Below are 21,561 nucleotides of genomic sequence, written 5' to 3'. Positions count from 1 at the left end.
TGAACATCTTTCCATTTTAGGATTATTCAATCATTGAATATCAGAACTGGAAGGCACCTTACAAACATCTACCCAGCCCCTCCTTTCCACAGAAGGAGGGGAGATCTTCTGTGGAACCTCCAGGGAGGTCCTTTTTGTGGACTTCTGAGTGTTTGAATGCTGCCAAATCTGGAAACAGACAAATCAACTCATTTTCATGATGCCCAGACTTGAGTAGCCATTCCATTGAATAACCTGAATCCCCTACATAGAAGGCCTTCAGTAAACACTGTTCTTTGATAATCAAACTAGTTTTTGGTTACAGGATTACTGAAATCATTAACGTTATCCATCTGTCAGAAAAAAAAAAAAAACCTAAAACTTTTAAGGAATGGACTGCTTTAAAAAAAAAATCCTTTTGGATCACAAAGTCAGTAGCAGGAAAAACCCTAAGAGTAAAATGACAGTTATTATATTTTCGTGTTCTGTAAATTGTGTGAAGATTAGGGCAAATTAATTAATTATCTTACCTCTGATATTGTACAGGTGAATTAATTAATTATCTTACCTCTGATATTGTACAAAGTTCATAGGGCCAAGTGCTATGGCTCATGCCTGTAGTCCTAGCACTCTGGGAGGCCGAAGCAGGCAGATCATTTGAACTCAGGAGTTCAAGTTCAGCCTGGGCAACATAATGAAACCCTGTCTCTACAAAAAATACAAAAAAAAAAAAAAAAAAAATTAGCCGGACGTGCCTGTAGTCCCAGCTTCTTGGGAGGCAGAGGTGGGAGGATCACTTGGGCCCAGAGGGTCAAGGCTGCAGTGAGCTGTGACTGTGCAACTGCACTTCAGCCTGGGTAACAGAGTGAGACCCTGTCTCAAACAGATGAATGAATGAATGAATGAATGAGTGAATCTGTGGTTTATGAGTATTGCAAAGACACTAGATAGCCAAGGAATGAAGTCAGATATTTGTGGTCTGGAACAAGCTGTGTTGATGTGCAGTAGCACTTCAGTCCATGAAGATGTTGCCATCTGTTTTCTTGATGTTGGGGCGGTGCTGTATTGTGTGTGTTGGGTGGTACTGGGGGAGGCTGAGTACTGTGATGCAGGAGCAAGCACCCATACCTGTGGCTACTCAGGCAGAAGACCGATCTCTCTCAGCAGGTAGAAAAATGACTCTACCATTATTTCCCCAAGTAACCAGGTAGCTAACTACTTTCAGAAATTTTTAAAAATCTATATAAATGGCAGCAATGGAGACGAGAAGCAGATGTCCAGTTTTGTCTTCTGAGGTATTTTTGTAAACTCCTCTTTCCCTCTTGCCAAGAGAAATTGGTGGTCTGTTGGTGGCCTTTTAGAATGAGAGTGAGAACAGAGTTGAGAATAATGGAGGAAAGTCAGGGAGATAGATACAGACATACAGACATGAAATCTTCTAATTATGAGCCAGGCCCAGGGTCCAGTGGCTGCTGGAGGTCTACTTCTGTCTCTCATTCAATCCAGTTCAGACAGAGCTGTCAGCAAGAGACGTGCTAGAAGCTGGGAACAGCAAAGATAAATGTTCTTTGAGTCTTACTAATGTGATGTCTCAAGCCCCAGGAAAAACCAGACACAAACTATACAACCTAGACACTACACATTCTTAAGTTAATCAGGCCTGCTAACCAGACACTGTGGAGAACTGGGCTGCTCATCTTTGCCCCTGTATAAGAAATAAGGAATCCTTAGCAGTTGCTTGATTCTAAAGTTAGAAGGCAACAGAAGGATGATTCAAATCACATGTCAAAAACCAAGCCAAATGTGGGTGGGTGGTGAGGGCAGATTTCTCAGAGGTTCTAGACCATGATAGACAAAGAGAAGATTGCCTTTCCCCAAAGAATGTATCTTAAGTGTAATTTTCTTTTTTTCTTCTTTTATTTTTATTTTTACTTTTTTGAGACGGAGTCTCGCTCTGCCCCCCAGGCTGGAGTGCAGTGGTACTATCTCGGCTCACTGCAAGCTCTGCCTCCCGGAGCCATTCTCCTGCCTCAGCCCCCAGTAGCTGGGACTACAGGCACCCGCCACCATGCCCAGCTAATTTTTTGTATTTTTAGTAGGGACAGGGTTTCACCATGTTATTCAGGATGGTCTTGATCTCCTGACCTCGTGATCCACCCGCCTCAGCCTTCCAAAGTGCTGGGATTACAGGCGTGAGCCACCGCGCCCAGCCAAGTGTAATTTTCTATGACATAAATGCATGTATCAGGGTCCCTTAGAGGACCTGATGCTTGCTAGTGGTGGGAGCAGTGGGGGTGTCTGAGTAAAAAGGTTTGACTCCTTTACTATAAGCAAAGGAGGTTTGCTTTGATCGCTAACAAAATGTAATCGCAAGCTACTCTTTCTTTTGTTTACAGTTTATTACATAAATAATACATGAGTTTGTTCACACTGTAAAGGAATCTAAATAATGCAGACAAAGCTCAAGGCCTTTTTATTCCCTCATTCAAATACCAGTCCTTTTCCTAAATAATAAGTGTACCAATGAGGTATACATTTTTCTAGAATTTTCTCCTTGCTCTCTTTGGTATGTACTAGAAAGATACAATTTTGTTTTGTAAGTTTAAAAAATATATTTATTGTTCCTGCCGGGCATGGTGGTCTGCAGTCCCAGCACTTTGGTAGGCCAAGGTGGGGGGGATCACTTGAGTCCAGGAGTTCAAGACCAGCCTGGGCAACATAATGAGACCCTGTCTATACAAAAAAATTAAAAAACAAAATTAGCTGGGTATAGTGGTGTGTGCCTGCAGTCCAGCTACTCAGGAGGCTGAGGCGGAAGAATCGCTGGAGCCCGGGAGGTCAAGACTGCAGTGAGCTGAGATCTTACCACTGCACTCCAGCCTGGGTGACAGAGCAATACCCTGTCTCAAAAAAAAAAAAAAAAAAATATATATATATATATATATAGAGAGAGAGAGAGAGAGAGAGAGAGGGAATATATGTTTATAGTGTATGTATGTGCGTATGTTTTTCCCCCATATAATAATATGTCTTGGAGTATTTCCACGGCAGCAAGTATATATATCTTTTTTGTTTTTCATAGCATAAAGAAATATGAAATATGAAAGCCGCATTGCTCATTAAGCTATTTTCTGAGAGAGGTTGACCAGCAAGCCACTCTTCTGTTGCCATATTCTCAGTGTGAAATCATTTCCTCTATCATATTGAGATCCTGCATTCTACTTAGATAAGTTCCATATTCTCTGGGTTCCGCATTTTGCAAAAGAGAGATGTTAAGAATGTTTGGTGTTTCCTTTCAGATTGCCTCATCTCTTTCGTCTCTTTTTTTTTTGAGACGGAGTCTAGCTCTGTCACCAGGCTGGAGTGCAGTGGTGCGATCTCAGCTCACTGCAACATCTGCCTCCCAAGTTCAAGCGATTCTCCTGCCTCAGCCTCCCGAATAGCTGGGATTACAGGCTGTGCCACCACCACACTCGGCTAATTTTTGTACTTTTAGTAGAGGCGGGGTTTCACCATATTGCTCAGGCTGGTCTTGAACTCCTGACCTCGTGATCTGCCTGCCTCGGCCTCCCAAAATGCCAGGATTACAGGCGTGAGCCACCGCACCCGGCCCTCTTTCATCTTTTATTTCAGGGGTAGAAGCTCTCCTTTTTTTATGGCTTCTGGTAGCATTGGTTAATATCTTACACTCAACATGTGGTACACAGACCAGCAGCACAGCCATCACCTGGGAGCATGTAGAAATGCAGAATCTCAGGCCCCCTGAATCAGAATCTGTGTTTTAGCAAGAATCCCAGGTGATTTGTGTTTAAGTTACAGATGCGTGGGTTAATATATGTTGTGACTCAAAATCACAAGATTATATGTATCTTTTTTTCTAGGGGTGAGGAGTTAGGGCTGCACAGTTACCTCTGATAGTAGAAGCTCTCTTTATTGATCTTCCCTTAACTAATGTACTGAACTAAATGACATTGCCCACTCTACCCTGTAATGTATACTCATCGATAACCTTAGCTGAATGCTGACAGCCAGCCAAAAACTCTCTAGACTGAACAGGTGTGTACATATGGATTAGCTGCATTTAATGTTTGCCAAGTATCAGCTGTGTTAGCTCCAAACCTGTTTAAATCAATTGTACATGTTAATATAATTACACAATCTTGAATAAACTGATGAAATAGGAATAAGGTAGTTATTTCTAAGATGAATGCTTTGGAAAGACAAGAAAATGAAACATGCTTTCAAGAAAAATATGCTCTCAAATTAGGATAATACAGCTATAAAAAATTGGCAGAGTTGTAAAAATGTAGGAGTCTGTGTTCAGATTTTTTTACATATGTCTAAGTTTTTATTCCACATTAAGGAAATTGAAATTAGAAATGGAAAATTAAATTTTATATGTATGGCTGCAACAAAGAGGTTGGAAAGCTCCTATAAACCCATGCTTTTAAATATTTTAAAAGAAAAAAATAAATATTTTAAAAGACCTTAGTTCTACATGAAAAGATTATAAATGGATGCATTATTTTGTTTGAATTGAAATAAGATCGTTTTATTTTATTATATAATAAAACATTTCTTTTAACAGTTTACCTCTTTAGCCAAATTTTTAATTAACCAACTCTTTGTCCTAATCATATCAGCTAATATAAAAAATATACAGTAGAAGAATTCTACTGTATAGCTTCATTTCTAAAGAGCCAAGCAAAGTAGAAGCAAGAATTTTATACCTTAATGGACTCTGGCTTTTTTTGTTGTTATTGCTTTTTGTTTTTGATAGATATGAACCTGAGGCTCAGAAAAATCAAATGTCTTACTTTAGATAAAAATGTGGTTCTCAAATTGTGGTCCCCAGACCAGCCACATCAGCATCACCTGAGAGCTCGCTAGAAATAACAGCCCCAGACCTACTGAATCAGAAACTCTAGAAGTGGGGCCCAGGTGTCCATATTTTTAGAAGCCCTGCAGGTGATTCATGAGTTCAGCTAAAGTTTGAGGATCATTGACTTAGATCACATCCTGAAGACAGCACCTGGAGAACCCATTACTCCATTACACTCTCTGGTTCATTTGTCCGACACTTTCTCCAAACCTGAGAGTTCTTTTAATCAGAAATTCTGTAGCTCCATAATTTAAACAATGGCTGCAACAAAAGAATCTTAGGGCAAAAAGGACTATTTCTAACATGCATAAGGTAGAAAGATAATCTCCAAACTGTCCCTGAAAATGGATTATTCTAATGCCCTAATTGACAAACTTACTGTTAATGGAGTTGTAGCTGTTGGGTCTTGGCTGCTGCTGACTACCATCTATGTATTGAGGGCTGATTGTGTGAGAGATCCTAAGCTAAGTGTTTTATACATTTTCTCATTTTATAAGTAGGTTATTATACTCATTTTCCAGAGGAAAGAACTGAAGCTTAGGATGATAAGTAACTTGCCTAAAGGTGCAGAGATAGCAGGCTGTGGAGCTAGGATGTGAGTCCTAGGCTGCTGTATTCCAAAGCCTATTCTTTTAAGCACTACATTTTATTATTTGCTCATTTGGAGAAGTTAGGGCTACTTGTTTAAAAACACACGTACGCAAATATGAACCAAGTTTTTGGAATTTATATTTTTCCCCAGTGACTATCAAAGTTCAGTCAATGACTAGAGAATAGAAACTAGAATCACTGGTGTAGAAACTATGTCTAGACAATACAAATTGAAAATGTTTCTTTATGTCAATACAGACTCCTGTTCTCCACCCTACCTGCACATTAATCAACGGACTGCCTTGAAAAATATACTGATACACAGGCCTCACCCTTAAGCCAATTAAATTTAAATCTCATGGGGTGGGCTGTGAGTACTTGTATTTTTTTTTTTAAACAGCTCCCTGGGTTATTCTTAGGTATAGCCAGGGTTGAGAATGGATTGAGATGTGAACATACAGGTTTAGATAATTCAGGCCCAGGGATGGGTTTTAATGGGTTTTGATGAGTTTTTCCACGTAGCCTAAGTTATTGGGCAAAGATGCTGGTAGCCTGTTATCAGGCAAGAATTCTAGCTATTCATTGAACACTTGTAATGCCCCAGGAGTGTGGCATAACATAGCTATACCCTCAAATATCTGCCATATTTTAGGTTACCATTATGGAGATAAAAGATAGATTTTTCAGGAATCCTAAATATAAGATTTGGTGTTTAAAATGCCCTGTTTAAGGCTGGGCGTGGGGGCTCACGCCTATAATCCCAGTACCGTGGGAGGCTGAGGCGGGCAGATCACCTGAGGTCAGGAGTTCGAGACCAGCCTGGACAACATGGTGAAACCCCATCTCTACCAAAAAATACAAAAATTAGCCAAGTATGGTGGCGTGCACCTGCAGTCCCAGTTACTCGGGGAGGCTGAGGTGGAAGGATCACTTAAACCTGGGGGCAGAGGTTACAGTGAACCAAGATCACCCCACTGCACTCCAGCCTGGGTGACAAAGTGAGACCCTGTTTCAAAAAAAAAAAAAAAAAAAAAAAAAAAAAAGCCCTGTTTACCCATAACTGAGTTGGAATAATAGTACAACTTTGCTTGACAAAAAAAAAAAAGAAGAAGAAAGAAAAGAAACAACTCTGGAAAATACCTGGGTAAACTTCATTTTCCTGGAATAGGAAGTAGATGTTTTATAAAATCTTGGCTCTTTCTTTTAAACCATCCTGCTGTTTTCTTTGTTTAAGAGAATCAAAGTGTGGTTTCATTTATAAGCACACCAATCTAAACTAAAAGACAATTTATGGAAAGATTTTATTTTTACTGGCTTTGAAAAAGGAAATATTTGGCCAATTAATAAAAAGTATTCATGTAGATGCTCTGCATCCCTGATTTACTTTTCTAGTTCTCCTGCCTGTTAAACCAGGCAGAAATAACCATGTGTCTTGCTTTATGTAGTAAGATTTCTGAAACAGTTGAGTGTGACTTGAATTATTTTGTAAGCTCCTAAGAGTCTTCTGCTGTTTTTCTCTAAAGCAGTGGTTCTTAACTGGGGTGATTTTGCCCCACAGGGGACGTATTTAGTTGTCACAACTAGGGCAGGGAGCTTGCTACTGGCATCTAGTGGGTCAAGGCCAGATATGCTATAAATACCCTATAAGGTACAAGACAGCCCCTACAGCAAAGAATTGTCCAGCCCCAAATGTCAGTAGTGCCAAGGTTGAGAAACTCTGGTCTAAAGTTATTACTTTTCATCTGTTACGAATTTAGATTTTTTTCTGTATTTGGCTTGCTTAGAGCCCTTCTATAAATCACTCTTGTATAAAATAATGACAATTAAATTACTACTCTCGTTCCCCCAGAATGAGCCCAGGTATTCTCTGCCTGGAAGGCTGGGCCTGTAGAACATTTCAAATTTGTATTTAAAGCATTGTAATGCCTCATAGATGGTACTAATAGCAATGGAAGTTTGACAGTTATAGTGGAGATTAGAGCTTCTGAAGACTTCAAGGGCCAAAAGGAGAAATACCCTCATGTTGACCTGAAAGAATAAAGATTAAGGAGGCTCGACTGCTTTTTCCTGGATTGTTTAAATAGTACAATGTATTTTCAATTGATTCGGCATAATTTTCATTCTCTAAGCTTAACACTTTTATAGATTTATCACTCCTCTCTTTAATAACCTTCTTAATTGGAGCATAAAATAAAAATTAACATGAAAATAAAAGTTAACTAAATTATCTCACTAAACTTATCTTTCCAAGCATCATGATTCTCCCTACAACTAGGCTTGGTTGGTTGGAACTAAAATGGGGCTTTGGGAAAATATCTGATGAGTGTGCATATGTGTGTTAGAATGTATGTGCATGTGCCTGTGTATGGTGTTACACCTTCGTGCTTGATGTCTAAAGTGCCCACCTATGGGCTTATCTGCTCAGCATCCCTCTTCTAGGAAATGACTCTTAACCCACCAACTTTGTTATAACTGGTGTCTGTGATTTGTGGTCTTTCCAATCTACCTCAATTGTTTTGCCCAGGGATAGGCATCAAACCCAAGTGGGAACAACCAGAGTTCTTTCTCCAGGGTTTTCAAACTCATGACCAAAAGGGAGTCATGACTCATTTGGCAAGGTCTACACAGAGATGCTGCAGCCACCTGTGGTTCCCACCGTGTAGAGGATGCTAGTTGGCTGCAGGACAGCAGAATGCAGCCAGAAGAGGTTGGAGAGGCAGGACGACCTGCATATCCCTGGCAACCCCTGCCCTTCTCCCAGCGCGTGCTTGGGCTCTTCTTGGCTTCTGTGGGAACACTCCCCAGATCCTGCTGACTTCTTTCTCTACTTAAATCAGTTACAGTTAAGTTTCTGTGACTTGTGACTGAGACAGTCATGTCAGCAGCATCCTTACCTGAAGAGGGATTCCTCCAGCTTCTCAAACACAGCCATCTCCAAACAAAAGTAAAACCACAAACCCCAGAGTGTATCTGTTTTCAGGAGGGGGTTTCTGGTAATTAGCTTAGACTGCAACAAATGGTACACACAGACGGCCAGCTCTGCATGTGTGCTCCAAGATTGGTGTTTACCCTATTATATTCCAATTTAAGAATGTCATAAAGTTTATCAGTGAGCAAATGGAAACGAGCAAGAACACATAGATGGGTGTTGAAAGGTGTGTGCCTTGATAGATTTTTTTTTTTAGACTTCAAAAAAAATTAATTACTTTCATTGGGTTGATAGCAAAGGGGGCACAACCATATTCCCCACTTAAGCTTGGTGATGGTTGGGTATTTTTAGCAAATGAGTTGTCAGCAGAAAGGCTTCATTAGACCCATCAGGATATCTGCCCGTGAAGAACGAATCCCAAACTGTACTGACAGTTTCCTTGAGCCAAAATGATGAAGCACCTCTGACAAGAGCCATATTGTGCTCCCCATGCAAGGAGCGTGAGGAACAAAAGAGACAGTTTGATCTTCATTTGGTCAGGTTAATATTGACACAGCTTAGAAAAATCAGAAGTGTGTGCAATGCACACGTGCAGAAAGTGCTCTGGAGACTTGCCTGGTGGTTTCCATAAATCAGAAAGGGGAACCCAGAGAGGAAAAAAGGTTTTCCTGCTTTCTTGAAATAGGGTTCAAACTAGATGATTTATTTTTACAAAGGAAAATAAATACAGCTGTCAGTGTTCAGGCTCTTGGCTCAAAACAAGCCAACAGGGACTTTTTTTTAAATCTATACATAATTATAGAAATCATTCATTATTATTATTTTTATCTGGGAGCTAGAGTGTAGCCCAGGTTCTACCATTTCAAAAATAGAGCATAGCTAATGAGCGGGGTTTTATTACATGTGTGTCCTGAATTATTCGTTCCCATATAGAAATCCTTATAAACATACAGAAACAAAAAGGGGCCCTTAAAGGAAACAGCAGTCTAGCCCTTTCCTTGCCAAGCACTTAAGTCCATACAATAGAGGAAAGTTTTCCTGATTATGGGTCTGTCCTTAAAAAAAAATGTAAATTAGGCTGTTAATGAGGTGATGACTTATTTGTCTTTGATTGGTTGTGAAACTCCCCCATTCAAGTATTCAATCTATTATTAACTACTTGTAAGAGTGCCTGGGACCACTCTTATTCCAGGCCCAACTCTCTGTCTGTGTAACAACAGTGCTTCTTTATGGAAGATAGGATGGGATGGAAAAAGATGGGAAAGAATTTTAACTCCTTTATTTGAGGTGCGCCTGAAATCAGCCCACTTCATTTCAATAAGTTCTTTTTGTGTGTGTCTGTGTGACAGGGTCTTGCTCTGTCATCCAGGTTGGAATGCAGTGGTGGGATCTCAGCTCACTGCAACCTCCAGCCACAGGCTCAACCAATCCTCCCATCCCAGCCTCCCCAGTAGCTGGGACCACAGGCGTGCACCACCATGCCTGGCTATTTTTTTTTTTTTTTTTTTTTTTGTATTTCTAGTAGAGGCAGGTCTCACCATGTTGCCCAAGCTGGTCTCGACCTTCTGAGCTCAAGTGATCTGCCCGCCTCAGCCTCCCAAAGTGCTGTGATTATAAGCGTAAGCCACCATGCCCAGCCTGATTTCAAGGAGTTCTTAACCTGTGCTTTCAGATGAATTATCTCCCAAACACTTTCTCTCTCCCTTCATTAATGATATGCTGGCCGGGCGCGGTGGCTCACGCCTGTAATCCCAGCACTTTGGGAGGCTGAGGCGGGCAGATCATGAGGTCAGGAGATCGAGACCACGGTGAAACCCCGTCTCTACTAAAAATACAAAAAGTTAGCCGGGCGTGGTGGCAGGCGCCTGTAGTCCCAGCTACTCGGGAGGCTGAGGCAGGAGAATGGCGTGAACCTGGAAGGCAGAGCTTGCAGTGAGCCGAGATCGTGCCACTGCACCCTAGCCTGGGCGACAGAGCGATACTCCATTTCAAAAAAAAGAAAGAAAGATGTGCTTATAGGAGGTAATAAATATTTGTTCCATGACAAGAAAGCAGTGATTTTCAGTTTTCAATAAACATGTTATCTCCCCCTCTATTCTTGAATTCTTAACTCAAAAGAGGGCATTACAAGAGCTTTTTCTTGAAGGACTCTTGGTTTTTCTTTTCATACTTACGACATGCTTAACCTAAATCAAAGCATTTGCAGATAGATGACATTATTATGATTGCCTTTGATAGTTGTACCTTAATGAGAGGACTTCGCTTTTATAGTCTTCTTCTGTTAAGAAACCTGCTAAGTCAGGAAAAAAACCAAACCAAACCAAAACTAAGCCCCTTTAGCCTCTCTCCTCCCCTCTGGCAATTCTAATTTCTAGTTTCTCTGAGTTTTTGAACGTAAGTCAGCTTATATTGGGAGCATCTTTAGATAGTAAGATTTGTACATACTGAATGGTAAAGCAGGCTTCTTCCATTGCTTGTGTGTCTAAGCTACCAAAGCAAGAAAGTCTACGTGAGGATACTTCTGGATAACCGGTGATTATGCCACATCTCCTGTTTTCCCACCCATTCCCTGTGTACACTTGCATGCCCAACTTTTCAAAAGTACATATTACTGCAAGAATATCACAACATTCTTCTTTATAGATGTTTTGGGTTTTTTCAATTTTAGGATCTTACATATAGTTAACAGTCACCCTACAGTTCTATTTTATAGAGCAGATGAATAACTGGAAATTTCTCACAAAGCATGGTAATGTTTGATCTTCAAAAGACGTAAGCAGCACATTATTGTTAGCAATTGTCAAAATCAAGGATGTTGCTTGCTTGTGTGTAGTGACAAGAGAACCAACACCAAATTGAAATAAATGGAGTAGTTAAAAACTATTTTTATTAAAAACTGAATTAATCAATAATATCTTTGGTGAGGAGGGATATTCTCATTTAAGGATAACACAGGAGTGAGAACATGGGCTCTGAAGTCAAACTAACCTGGGTTTAAGTCCCATTTGTCACACATAAGAGCTGGGAGCTGGGTGGCATCAGTTACTTAACCTTCCAAAGCCTCCATTTTCTCAATGCAAAACAGAGACAATGTTACCTATCTCACAGGGGCATCTTAAAGTTTAGATGAGATGATGCAAAGTACTTAACAGAGCACTTAATGCAGAGGCAATACTTAATTATGTCAGGCAATATACTATTGACGTAAATGAAAATTATATTGGCATTTATATGTGTTACATATTCATGTACATATTGTAGTAGTTTTAATTTTCACAAAATATTTTCACAAAAGGATTCTCTTTTTAGCTATAAAGAATGATAATATGTACTAACTTTCTTTTCAAAATATGATGTCTAATATAGTTTTAATAGACCCAGTAAATTTTTACTACTATGATGCTTTGGCTGCCTCATAAAAACAAGAACAATAGAGTGTAGGCTGGGCGCGGTGGCTCACACCTGTAATTCTAGCACTTTGGGAGGCTGAGACGGGAGGATCACTTGAGGTCAGGAGTTCAAGACCAGCCTGGCCAACATGGTGAAACACTGTCTCTACTAAAAATACAAAAAAAAAACAAAAAAAATAGCAGAGTGTGGTGGCACACGCCTGTAATCCCAGCTACTCGGGAGACTGAGGCATGAGAAGCATTTGAACCTGGGAGGTAGAGGTTGCAGTGAGCCGAGATCACACCACTGCACTCCAGCCTGGGCAATGAAGAGAGACTGTGTCTCAAAAATAAAAAAGAACAATAGAGTATAAATAAATGACATCTGGAAAAAACATGGAAAATATCTTTGCTTACCAATTAAAGAGTGTACAAAAAACAGAATAAATAAAATCTCTTAATTTATGCATATGACGTTCTCATAAATCATTTTCCTGTCAAAATTATCAGACTTTATTATTGCTGAATGTTTTAAATATTATAATGGAATTTTGGTTGCATAAATCATAATGCTTTCAAGTTAGAACATTTGTGTACATACCTCAGCATTTTTCTTACATCTCGATTTTAAAAAATAGCCCTCATTCTAGAAATAAATCCATGCAGACTGTAAATGTCAAACTGTACTCTTAAATTTCAGTAACTCAGCAGTCCAGGCTAGCCACTGTGCTTGCAAGGTAGTTAGGAATTGTCACACTCTGTTTGTAAAACTCACTGTTCTCAAAAATGCAGCTGTACACACTGGTGTTTTAATCTTGGTAATTATTTTTATCTGCAAGCATTTTACCTACAAGTGACACATACTCACTTGATTTTTCCATTTCCTGTAAAAACAAAAAAACAAACAAAAAAACCCAGAAATAACAAATCTGGGAATTGCTTGTCCCTGACATTAGAAAGTAATTTATTCTTAATAAAAGTCTTACTCAATATATTTCATCTGTAATTTGTGAGGAAGACAACACTATAATAGGTATAGTCCAGAACGCTTGACCTATGTGGGAAATATTAGCACCAGGAGTAAAATTCACTGAAGGTCATTTGGCCCTTGGAGGTGAAACGGTGGAAATGATGAAAAAGACTATTAATTGTGATTTAGCTGAAGGAAAAATCACTATACTTTTTTTAATGCTTTAAAAGCTGTTGTTTGCATAGTGACAGACAGAAGCTCATTCACTGAGTCTAACTTGGAATTAAGGATAGAAAATTTGATAATGAGATAAACACTGATTATCAGTAGGTTTTATACCTTACATCTTTTAGACGGAGTCTCGCTCTGTGGCCCAGGCTGGAGTGCAGTGGCGCGATGTCGGCTCACCGCAAGCTCCGCCTCCTGGGTTCACGCCATTCTCCTGCCTCAGCCTCTCCGAAGACTACAGGCGCCCGTCACCACGCCCGGCTAATTTTTTGTATTTTTAGTGGAGATGGGGTTTCACCGTGGTCTCGATCTCCTGACCTTGTGATCTGCCCGCCTCGGCCTCCCAAACCTTACATCATTTTTATATGACTTTACTTCATATTTAACTTTGTGCAACTTCCTCCATCATCTCACATCTAAGAATTTTACACGTAAATCACTTAAATGACTTAAAGATGTGTGTGATTATTATTTGAAAGTTCACATATATTATGGAGAACATAAGGCAAAAATTGTCATAACCAGTCCCCACAGACAGAATCTTGCAAAAGTACTTTCTATGAATCAGATTAATCCCATAAATCCTGAGAATAACTTAAAAAATAATAATTAAACAGGAAAGAGGCTTAATATTTATTGTCTACTGTATGTCAGGCACTTGACCAGTCTTTTATATATGTTTTTAATTCTCACAACAGTCCTATGAGGTGAGGGTTTACAGATGAGGAAACTAAGGCTCATGAAAATGAAGTAACTGACTTGAGTCACCCAGCTAGTGAGTGTCAGAGCGAGGGTTAACCTCATGTTTGGCTGACTCATAGGTCTTTACTACCTTGGCATGAGCTCCCTAAAATAATGGAGAGACACAATAAGGTTTCAGAATAGCAATTTGGCTAAATTATGACAACTTTAATATCAGTGAATCTTAATGTCCGTTGTATATTAGAATTCAATACATATTATTTGAATACATCTAGAAATGACATTCTATTTTTATGTGGTTGTAAAAATTATCTTCCACTTAACACTGTATCATGAGTGTTTTCCTGTGTCATTAAGTATTCTTCGATAGCATAACTTTTAATAGCAATTTAACAATCCTTTGTGTGACTGTTCTATGATTTACTTAACCATTGCTCTATTGATGGACATTTAGATTGTTTGTAAGTTTTAGTTATTAAAGTAATAATCCAGTTAACAGCTTTGTCCACAAATCTTTGTGTACATATATGATTATTTCATTAGGATATATTTCTAGGCTGGACATGGTGGCTTATGCCTCTAATCCCAGCATTTTGGGAGGCCAAGATGGGAGGATCATTTGAAGCCAGGAGTTCAGGACCAGCCTGGGCAACATAGTGAGACCCTGTCTCTACAAAAAATAAAAAAATTAGCTGGGCATGGTGGTGCACGCCTGTATTCCCAGCTACTTGGGAGGCTGAGTGGGAGAACTGCTTGCGCCTAGGACGTTGAGTCTGCAGTGACTCACGATCGTACCATTGCACTCCAGCCTGGGTGACAGAGTAAGACCCCATCTCTGAAAAAAAAAAGAACATATATATATTTTTTAATCTTTTTTTTTGTTTTAGAGATGAGCTCTCACTATGTTGCCCAGGCTGGTCTCAAACTCCTAAGTTAAGTGATTCTTCTGCCCTGGCCTCCCAAAGTGCTAGGATTACAGACGTGAGCCACCATGCTCGGCCTAAAAAAAAGAATATATTTCTAAAAAAAGTTTGATAGTGCCCATTTGGAAATATTTACCAATAATAAGAAAAGAAGAAAATTTGTGTTATTAAAGGATTTCTTTGATTAATGAGTTCAGATTTATTTATTATCCATTTGAATTCCAGTTGTGAATTGTCTTTTATGTTCTGTAACAGTTTTTCCATTGGTATGTATCCTTTTTTCATTTATTTATATTAACTCTTATTCTTGAGGACATTAAACCTTTTCCTCCTAGCTAAAAAAAGAAAAAAGTAATAATAATAATTGCATTGGGAAACTTTCAGTGGGCTTTAAGCAGGAGAGTGTCATTATTCGATTTATATTTTTAAAAGCTGCCTCTTGGGGAAGGGGTGGAAAAAAAATAAAATAAAGTTGCCTCTTGATGCTGTATGGAGACTACATTACTGAGAGACCAGCTGTGATGCTGCTGCTAAAGTCTGGCAAGAGATGATAGTGGCTGTGGCTAGGACAGCAATGGAGATGAAGAGATATTAGAGATGTGTTTAGACTACAGATATATTTTAAAGGCAATGTTAATAGGATTGCTGGTGAATTACGTGAGAGATGAGGAAAAAAGCAATCAAGGGTAATTCCTAGATGTTGGGTTCCAGTAACTGGGTAGACGGTGGTGCCATTTAATAAGACAGACACAACTGAGGAGGCGGTGGGCCATATTTTACTTGAGATACTTATTAAACAGCTACATGCAGATCTCATGTGCATGTAGATTCTGTCATCAGTGGCAGACAAATGGTTTTAAAGCCATGTGGCTGGGTAAGATCATCAAGGAGAAAGTGGAAAGAGAGAAGAGAAAGGGGACAGGAAACAAAGTTGGGTGTGAGTATTTGGAGGCTTAATAAGGAAGAGCAACCAGCAAAGGCGACTGAAGGGCAGTCGATGAATCAGGAGAAAAACAAGGTGTGTGGTGTCAGGAAGGTGAAGGAATTAAGTGTTTCAAAACAGAGGGAGGGTCAATCTCATGGAATACTGTAGAGAATCAAGTAGGGTAAGAAATGGAATGTGATCTTTGGATTTGGCAACCTCGGAGTGCTTGGTACTTTTGAGAAGAGAGTTTCAGTGAAACGATGGAGCCAGATCCCCCACAGGGGGGATTGAGAAGACAATAGAAGGTGAGCATGTGTGAGTGATGTAAGAAGAGGGTTTCTGTCTCTCAAGGAATATCCACTGAAATGTTTACAAGACATTCTTTACATCACTTTTATTTCATACGATGCACTGAAGCTACCAGCAGACAGCATAAAGACTGCCTTTTTCTGAGCAATGAAAACGTAAAATAGGATATTGTGAGAATGAAAGGTTTCACTGCATCTGCACTTTCAGCCATGAATGGAGTAATCTATGGGGCACCATCACTATCACTATCTTGGTTTTGATATTAGTTCAGGTACAGCTGTATTATTTCTGTTTTCCTCTTCTGGGTTATAATGAGCATCAACTTCTTTTAGGGTTCTTGGGACCTACACCTTAGCTTTTTTGACCAGGAAATAACAAAGGCTTTTTCTCCCCACGTTTCCAGGCTTTCCCACTCATTCCCAAACTAGAAATTAATCAGACAACAAGACACATGACCTCTAAAAATGTTTAGTCATCGACCCTTCAGAATCACGAGTGACAAAGGGCTGTGACAGGGAGCAATTGCCATTCTCCCTAACTGTTGGCATTAGTATGAGATTTTGCCAGCCAATTCCCAGTTGCAATGATCCATAAAGTAACTTCCTAAATTCCATGCAGCAGTTGTAGGCTGGGGTCTCAAATGCAGAAGGTGTGTGTGGCTGGGGTGGGGGTGGTAAATTCAATGGGAAGTGCTTTCATTGTCTAAATCCTTAGTAAATTGAATGGGAGATATATATGTATGCACGTATATAATTTTAATTTAAGCGGGGGGGGGAACATTTTGGAGACATTTGAGCAGATTAACAAATAGTATTTGTACACATGTAACTAAAACAGTAATTTATCAGGTAGAAGGCAGATGGGGGGGAATAAAATGCCAACCTGTATCTACAGTTGGGTTGTGTTGATGATGAAGCGCTGTTTATTCAGGGCCAGCCTAGCTTGTCAACAACATAAGAGCCACTGCAGCACATGACTCCCTGCGTAGCTAGAAGACAATAATAAATTATCCCCTATGCAAACAGCACCGGCATAAAAGCAGAACAAACACACTCTGCCTCCTGGAATCCTGAAGATTCTCACTCATTCCCTCGTTTAATTCTGTTTTAAACATGAAACTCTTGACATTATCCCAAGGCCAGTAAGATCGAATCTGGCTTGGAGGGCTGATGAGAATCTATTTTAGGGTTATTGTAAAATGTATTTTGTTTCTCTAACTTGTCTAGGTGATTCAAATAGTTTTTTGAGTTATCAGCGCTTCATTTGGTCCTGTGGAATTTGGGGTCACCCAGAGGAAAACTGAGCTAGAGCACTTGAGGGACATGATGAAAATACAGTCTCTGCAGCCATAAAAAAGGATGAGGTCATGTCCTTTGCAGGGACATGGATGAAGCTGGAAGCCACCATCCTCAACAAACTAACATAGGAACAGAAAACCGAACACTGCATATTCTCACTCATAAGTGGGAGTTGAACAATGAGAACACATGGACACAGGGAGGGGAACAGCACACACTGGGGCCTGTTGGGGGGTGGGGGGCGAGGGGAAGGAATCTAGATGACGGGTCAATAGGTGCAGCAAACCACCATGGCACACATATACCTATGTAACAAACCTGCACATTCTGCACATGGATCCCAGAACTTAAAATTTTAAAAATTAAATTAAATTAAATTAAAAATAAACATACCTATACCATTCTGAAAAAAAATAAAGAAAAAGAAAATGTAGTCTTGATCCAGTGCCCAACCAGCTAAATGAGAACCTGTAGCAAATTGGCCCAGAAATGCACACCCTAAGGGGACTTTTATGATGAGGTTGCCATAGGAACAAAGAGCTGGCAGTGTGAGTCAGTACAAGTCCTGTGACAGTGCTGAGAGAGTCCAAAGGACTGGTTTGTAGGAAAATATATCAACTAATAAATCCCTCTCTGGAGTAGTGCTTTTCAGATTTCAACGTGCATTCCAATTCCTAGGATTGTTGGAAAATGCAGATCCTGCTTCAATAGGTCTAGTGTTTTGCCTGAGACTCTGCATTTCCAACAAGATGTCTGGTGTTGCCAATGCTGCTGGACTTGAGTCCATCGAGGTCCTAGAGCCATCAGTTTAACACAGAAGAATTAAAACAGTTTGGAGATCAGTCGGCATTTTTGAATAGGAAACTTTCCGCAAGTGTGGCTTTGAACGGTGTTGATTCTACTGATTCTTAATCTTATGCTCAGATACAAATAAAACCTGCCCCCTCTTGTTTCAGTGACCCGGCCAGGAGTGTAGTGAGAATTTTGTTATATGTAAAAATCTCTTAGAAATGTGTGTCTTCTTTCAAGGGTTTATAAATGTATTTGGAGGCCTTTATATACATAATGAAAAATATTTGGAAAGGAAAACTGTAAGGCTTATTGTGCTGAAGCCTTCAGTTACTGGAAATAAGATGTAGTTAGTTGTAGTCTTTTCATTTTTTTCAGGGCTATATCTTTTTTTACAATTCATAATGGCAACAAGTTTAGCACTGAGGTTCTTGATTCACCCTCAATGATGATTTGAAATAATTTTATCTGTTGAACACACATTGTATATGAGTTTTGATTATTTAAAAAATCACCTTCTAAATATTTAATGTCTATTTAATGTCTATTTCTATTGTGGATGAATTAATTTTTTAAACATCTACTTAAAGATTGTTATTAGGCCATTTGGAAAAAAATAAAAAGCATGAAAGCTGACAGTACACACTTTGGAACACACACTTCCAAAACCATATGTTCCAAACGCGTATGACGTATTTGACCATAAATGTCATTACAATAGCTCCTTGACGTTCATCAGCATGAGAATAGATCCTGAGACCTTTGTGGATTCGTATGTGCAATTCCTTGCAACCAAAAAAGGGAAAGTGGCCCAGTAAGATGCCAGATGAGAGTGGCTACCTTGGAGTAGAGACAGCAAAGCCTCCTCGAAACACGGATGCCAGTGATGGGCGGGGCCTGCCTGCCTGCCTACCTAGAGTCTTGTGTGCCCTCTTCAGAGCCTCACAGACCTTGAGATTCAACTCAGCAGAATTACAGAGTACGGGTATGATGGCTATTTGAAGTGGCTGCTAAATAGTCTAAGCCACAAATACTCAATCCACGAGTTTCAAAGAATGACCACATAGACATTAATGTGGGCAGAGGGAAATCTGCAACTCTCTGCACGGCATCGTTCACATCTTCATAGTGGCTGTCCTAGGAGATGTGTGTGGCACTTCCACTTTCTGTGGTACACATTTCTGTGTTGTTTTAGTATCTTACCCGTGGCAGGCATAATTCTGATTGCTATTATAATCAGAAAAAATCAACAGAATTCTTTAAATCCCTTGAGTGCACATCATGGTGTTTTTTGTTGAGTGACACAATAGACTGTCAGTTGATGAATTATGTAGTGTGATCATATATGTGCTAGGATAGATATGTATGTGGACTATGATAGAAGATTATGGATGATGGAGCACAGGTTGATTTTGTGTACCTGTCTCTCCAGTCATCCAACAAACATTTCTTGAACAACTAGTATATGCCAGGCATTATGTTAGGGGCTAGCATATGTTCTTCACTGTACTTCTTTAAGGAAGAGAGACACCCACGCAGACAAAGTGGCTCTCATTGTAGTTAATAAAACTCAAAGACCGGACCAAGTGCGGTCTTATGCCTGTAAGCCCAGCACTTTGGGAGGACGAAGTGGGCGGATCAGTTGAGCCCAGGAGTTCGAGACCAGCCTGGGCAAAATGGCAAAACCTCACGCCTACAAAAAATACAATAAATTAGCTGGGCATGGTGATACACACCTGTAGTCCCAGCTACTTGGGAGGCTGAGGTGGGAGGATTGCTTGAGCCCAGGAGGTATAGGTTGCAGTGAGCTGAGATAACGCCACAGCACTCCAGCCTGGGTGACAGTGTGAGACCCTGTCTCAAAAATAAATAAATAAATACATACATACAGTAAATAAAACTTGAAGCAGCCAGAACACTTTTTGCAAATGATGTGAGCCACACCTGGGTATTCTGAGGTATTGGGATCCTTCTGCAATTATTCATTCCTCCACAGCTGCCACATAGAACAAGCAAATCTGACATCACAGCTCTTTTAAAAATCTCCCAGAATTCTACACTGGAATAAAGATCACCCAGTAAACTCAGCTATGTTCATTCGTAGGAATTTCTCCTTGGAGTTAATAATAATCATTAGAAAAAAAATACAGGAAGAAATAACTTCCTCCTATTCTTATTGTGATAAATTGTAACAATAGCAGACATTCATGTATAGATCCTATAAGCGATAAGAGGGAAAATAGGATTTGCAAATTAAACATCTGAATAAATATTTTAGAAAAAAATGTTTAGGATATCTGTTCTTTGTCTAAACTATTCTTAATATGGCAAAAACTCCTTTCTTATATGGTTTGGGAAAACAAACAAGCAAAGTGTATTTTAAGCCATAGCATGAAAGTTTCCACCCTTTCTCAAGGCAAACTGTATTTCACTTGCCTTAAATAATAAATATCTCTCCTAAATACATCATAAGACTGGACAAACTTGTGGAACAACTCCCCACAGCTGGGAAGTTTGACATTAATATCAAATTTCCTGTTGTTGTTTCAGAACTGTCTGTTTCACAGCAATATTACCAGTGACTTGAAAGCATTTACAGACAAGTTTGGTTTTGATGTCCTCATCCTGTTCTCCAGCTATCTGTCAGAGGAGCAGCAGCCAAGACGACAGATTGCTGTGTACTCAGAAAACATGGAGCTGTGCAGTCAGGTGAGCCCCTCCTCTGACCCCAGCATGTTTCCCTAACCTGCTGGCTCTCAGAACACACAGTGCAAGACAGAACAGATTGGTGGCTCATGAGCAATTAGCCCAAGACGTAGAGTCCTAGAGCTTTGAGTTTTAGGAAATGATGGGGGTACTTTTTACATTTGGCCTTTTAAGAAAGCCCCAAAAGCATTTCTCTTCTTGACTGAATCCATAGTGCAAAACATTAGCTCTTTCTCATCCCCAAAAGAGCAAGTCCTCCTTTGGGTGCTATTTTCTTCTAGGACTGCTCCCTGATCATAACTGACAAGGTTTAGCCCCTGTCCCAGGACCCGTTTGGTGCCCAGTGTTTAAGACCTGGTGATCTGATGCTTTAATCAAAGTTAGTTTGTCTCCAGGTACCAGAACTCTGACTAGGTAATCAGTTATCCTCCAGGTTGATAGCTGAGTCTTTTAACCCAAGGCCTAGGAAATAAAAAAAAAAAGAATTAGATAAATTAATCAAAATAGGCCATCAGATATACCAAGCCAGTTGTACTTAATAACTAATATGAGAACATACATGATTCATTATAATAGGAGCCACACGGGACCCAGATGCTTCATCACTTATTTTTCCTCACTAATGGATTCAATGCCTTATGTATCCATGGGTGGCTAGAGGCACAGTCTCTGCCCGTTTCTTTTCCACATCCTCCTTTCTGTCCCCCAAGAGCTCCACTGTAGCTCTCTTGACCCATGCCTGTGGGTACTCTCGGGCTCTCTCAAGTCCGAATGTAAAAGAGCATCTCCTCCTCTGACCTGCATCACCAGCCTGTGGTTTTTTTCAACACTTTCCTCTGCATTTGGTTTCAAAGCTAAATTTCATCTTTGGTCACTGGCTTCCCAGGGATGGGATTTAGGCCTTGGAAGCCTACAATATGGCGGCTTTCAAATCACTTTTA

At 39.8% G+C, this 21,561-nt stretch overlaps 1 protein-coding gene across 6 annotated transcripts in view; it reads left to right on the top strand.

The window, feature by feature from the left end:
- Positions 1-21,561, top strand: part of PRUNE2 (prune homolog 2 with BCH domain) — a 289,980-nt gene that overhangs the window by 173,325 nt on the left and 95,094 nt on the right. For all 6 annotated transcript variants that reach the window (XM_063649607.1, XM_063649605.1, XM_054502956.2 and 3 more), the window contains exon 7: positions 20,465-20,623. In XM_063649607.1, the coding sequence (XP_063505677.1) occupies positions 20,465-20,623 (159 nt within the window). The remainder of the gene's footprint in view (positions 1-20,464; positions 20,624-21,561) is intronic.

Source organism: Pongo pygmaeus, chromosome 13, assembly GCF_028885625.2.
Source record: "Pongo pygmaeus isolate AG05252 chromosome 13, NHGRI_mPonPyg2-v2.0_pri, whole genome shotgun sequence".
NCBI lineage: Eukaryota > Metazoa > Chordata > Mammalia > Primates > Hominidae > Pongo > Pongo pygmaeus.
This window is presented reverse-complemented; position numbering and strand designations above follow the sequence as displayed.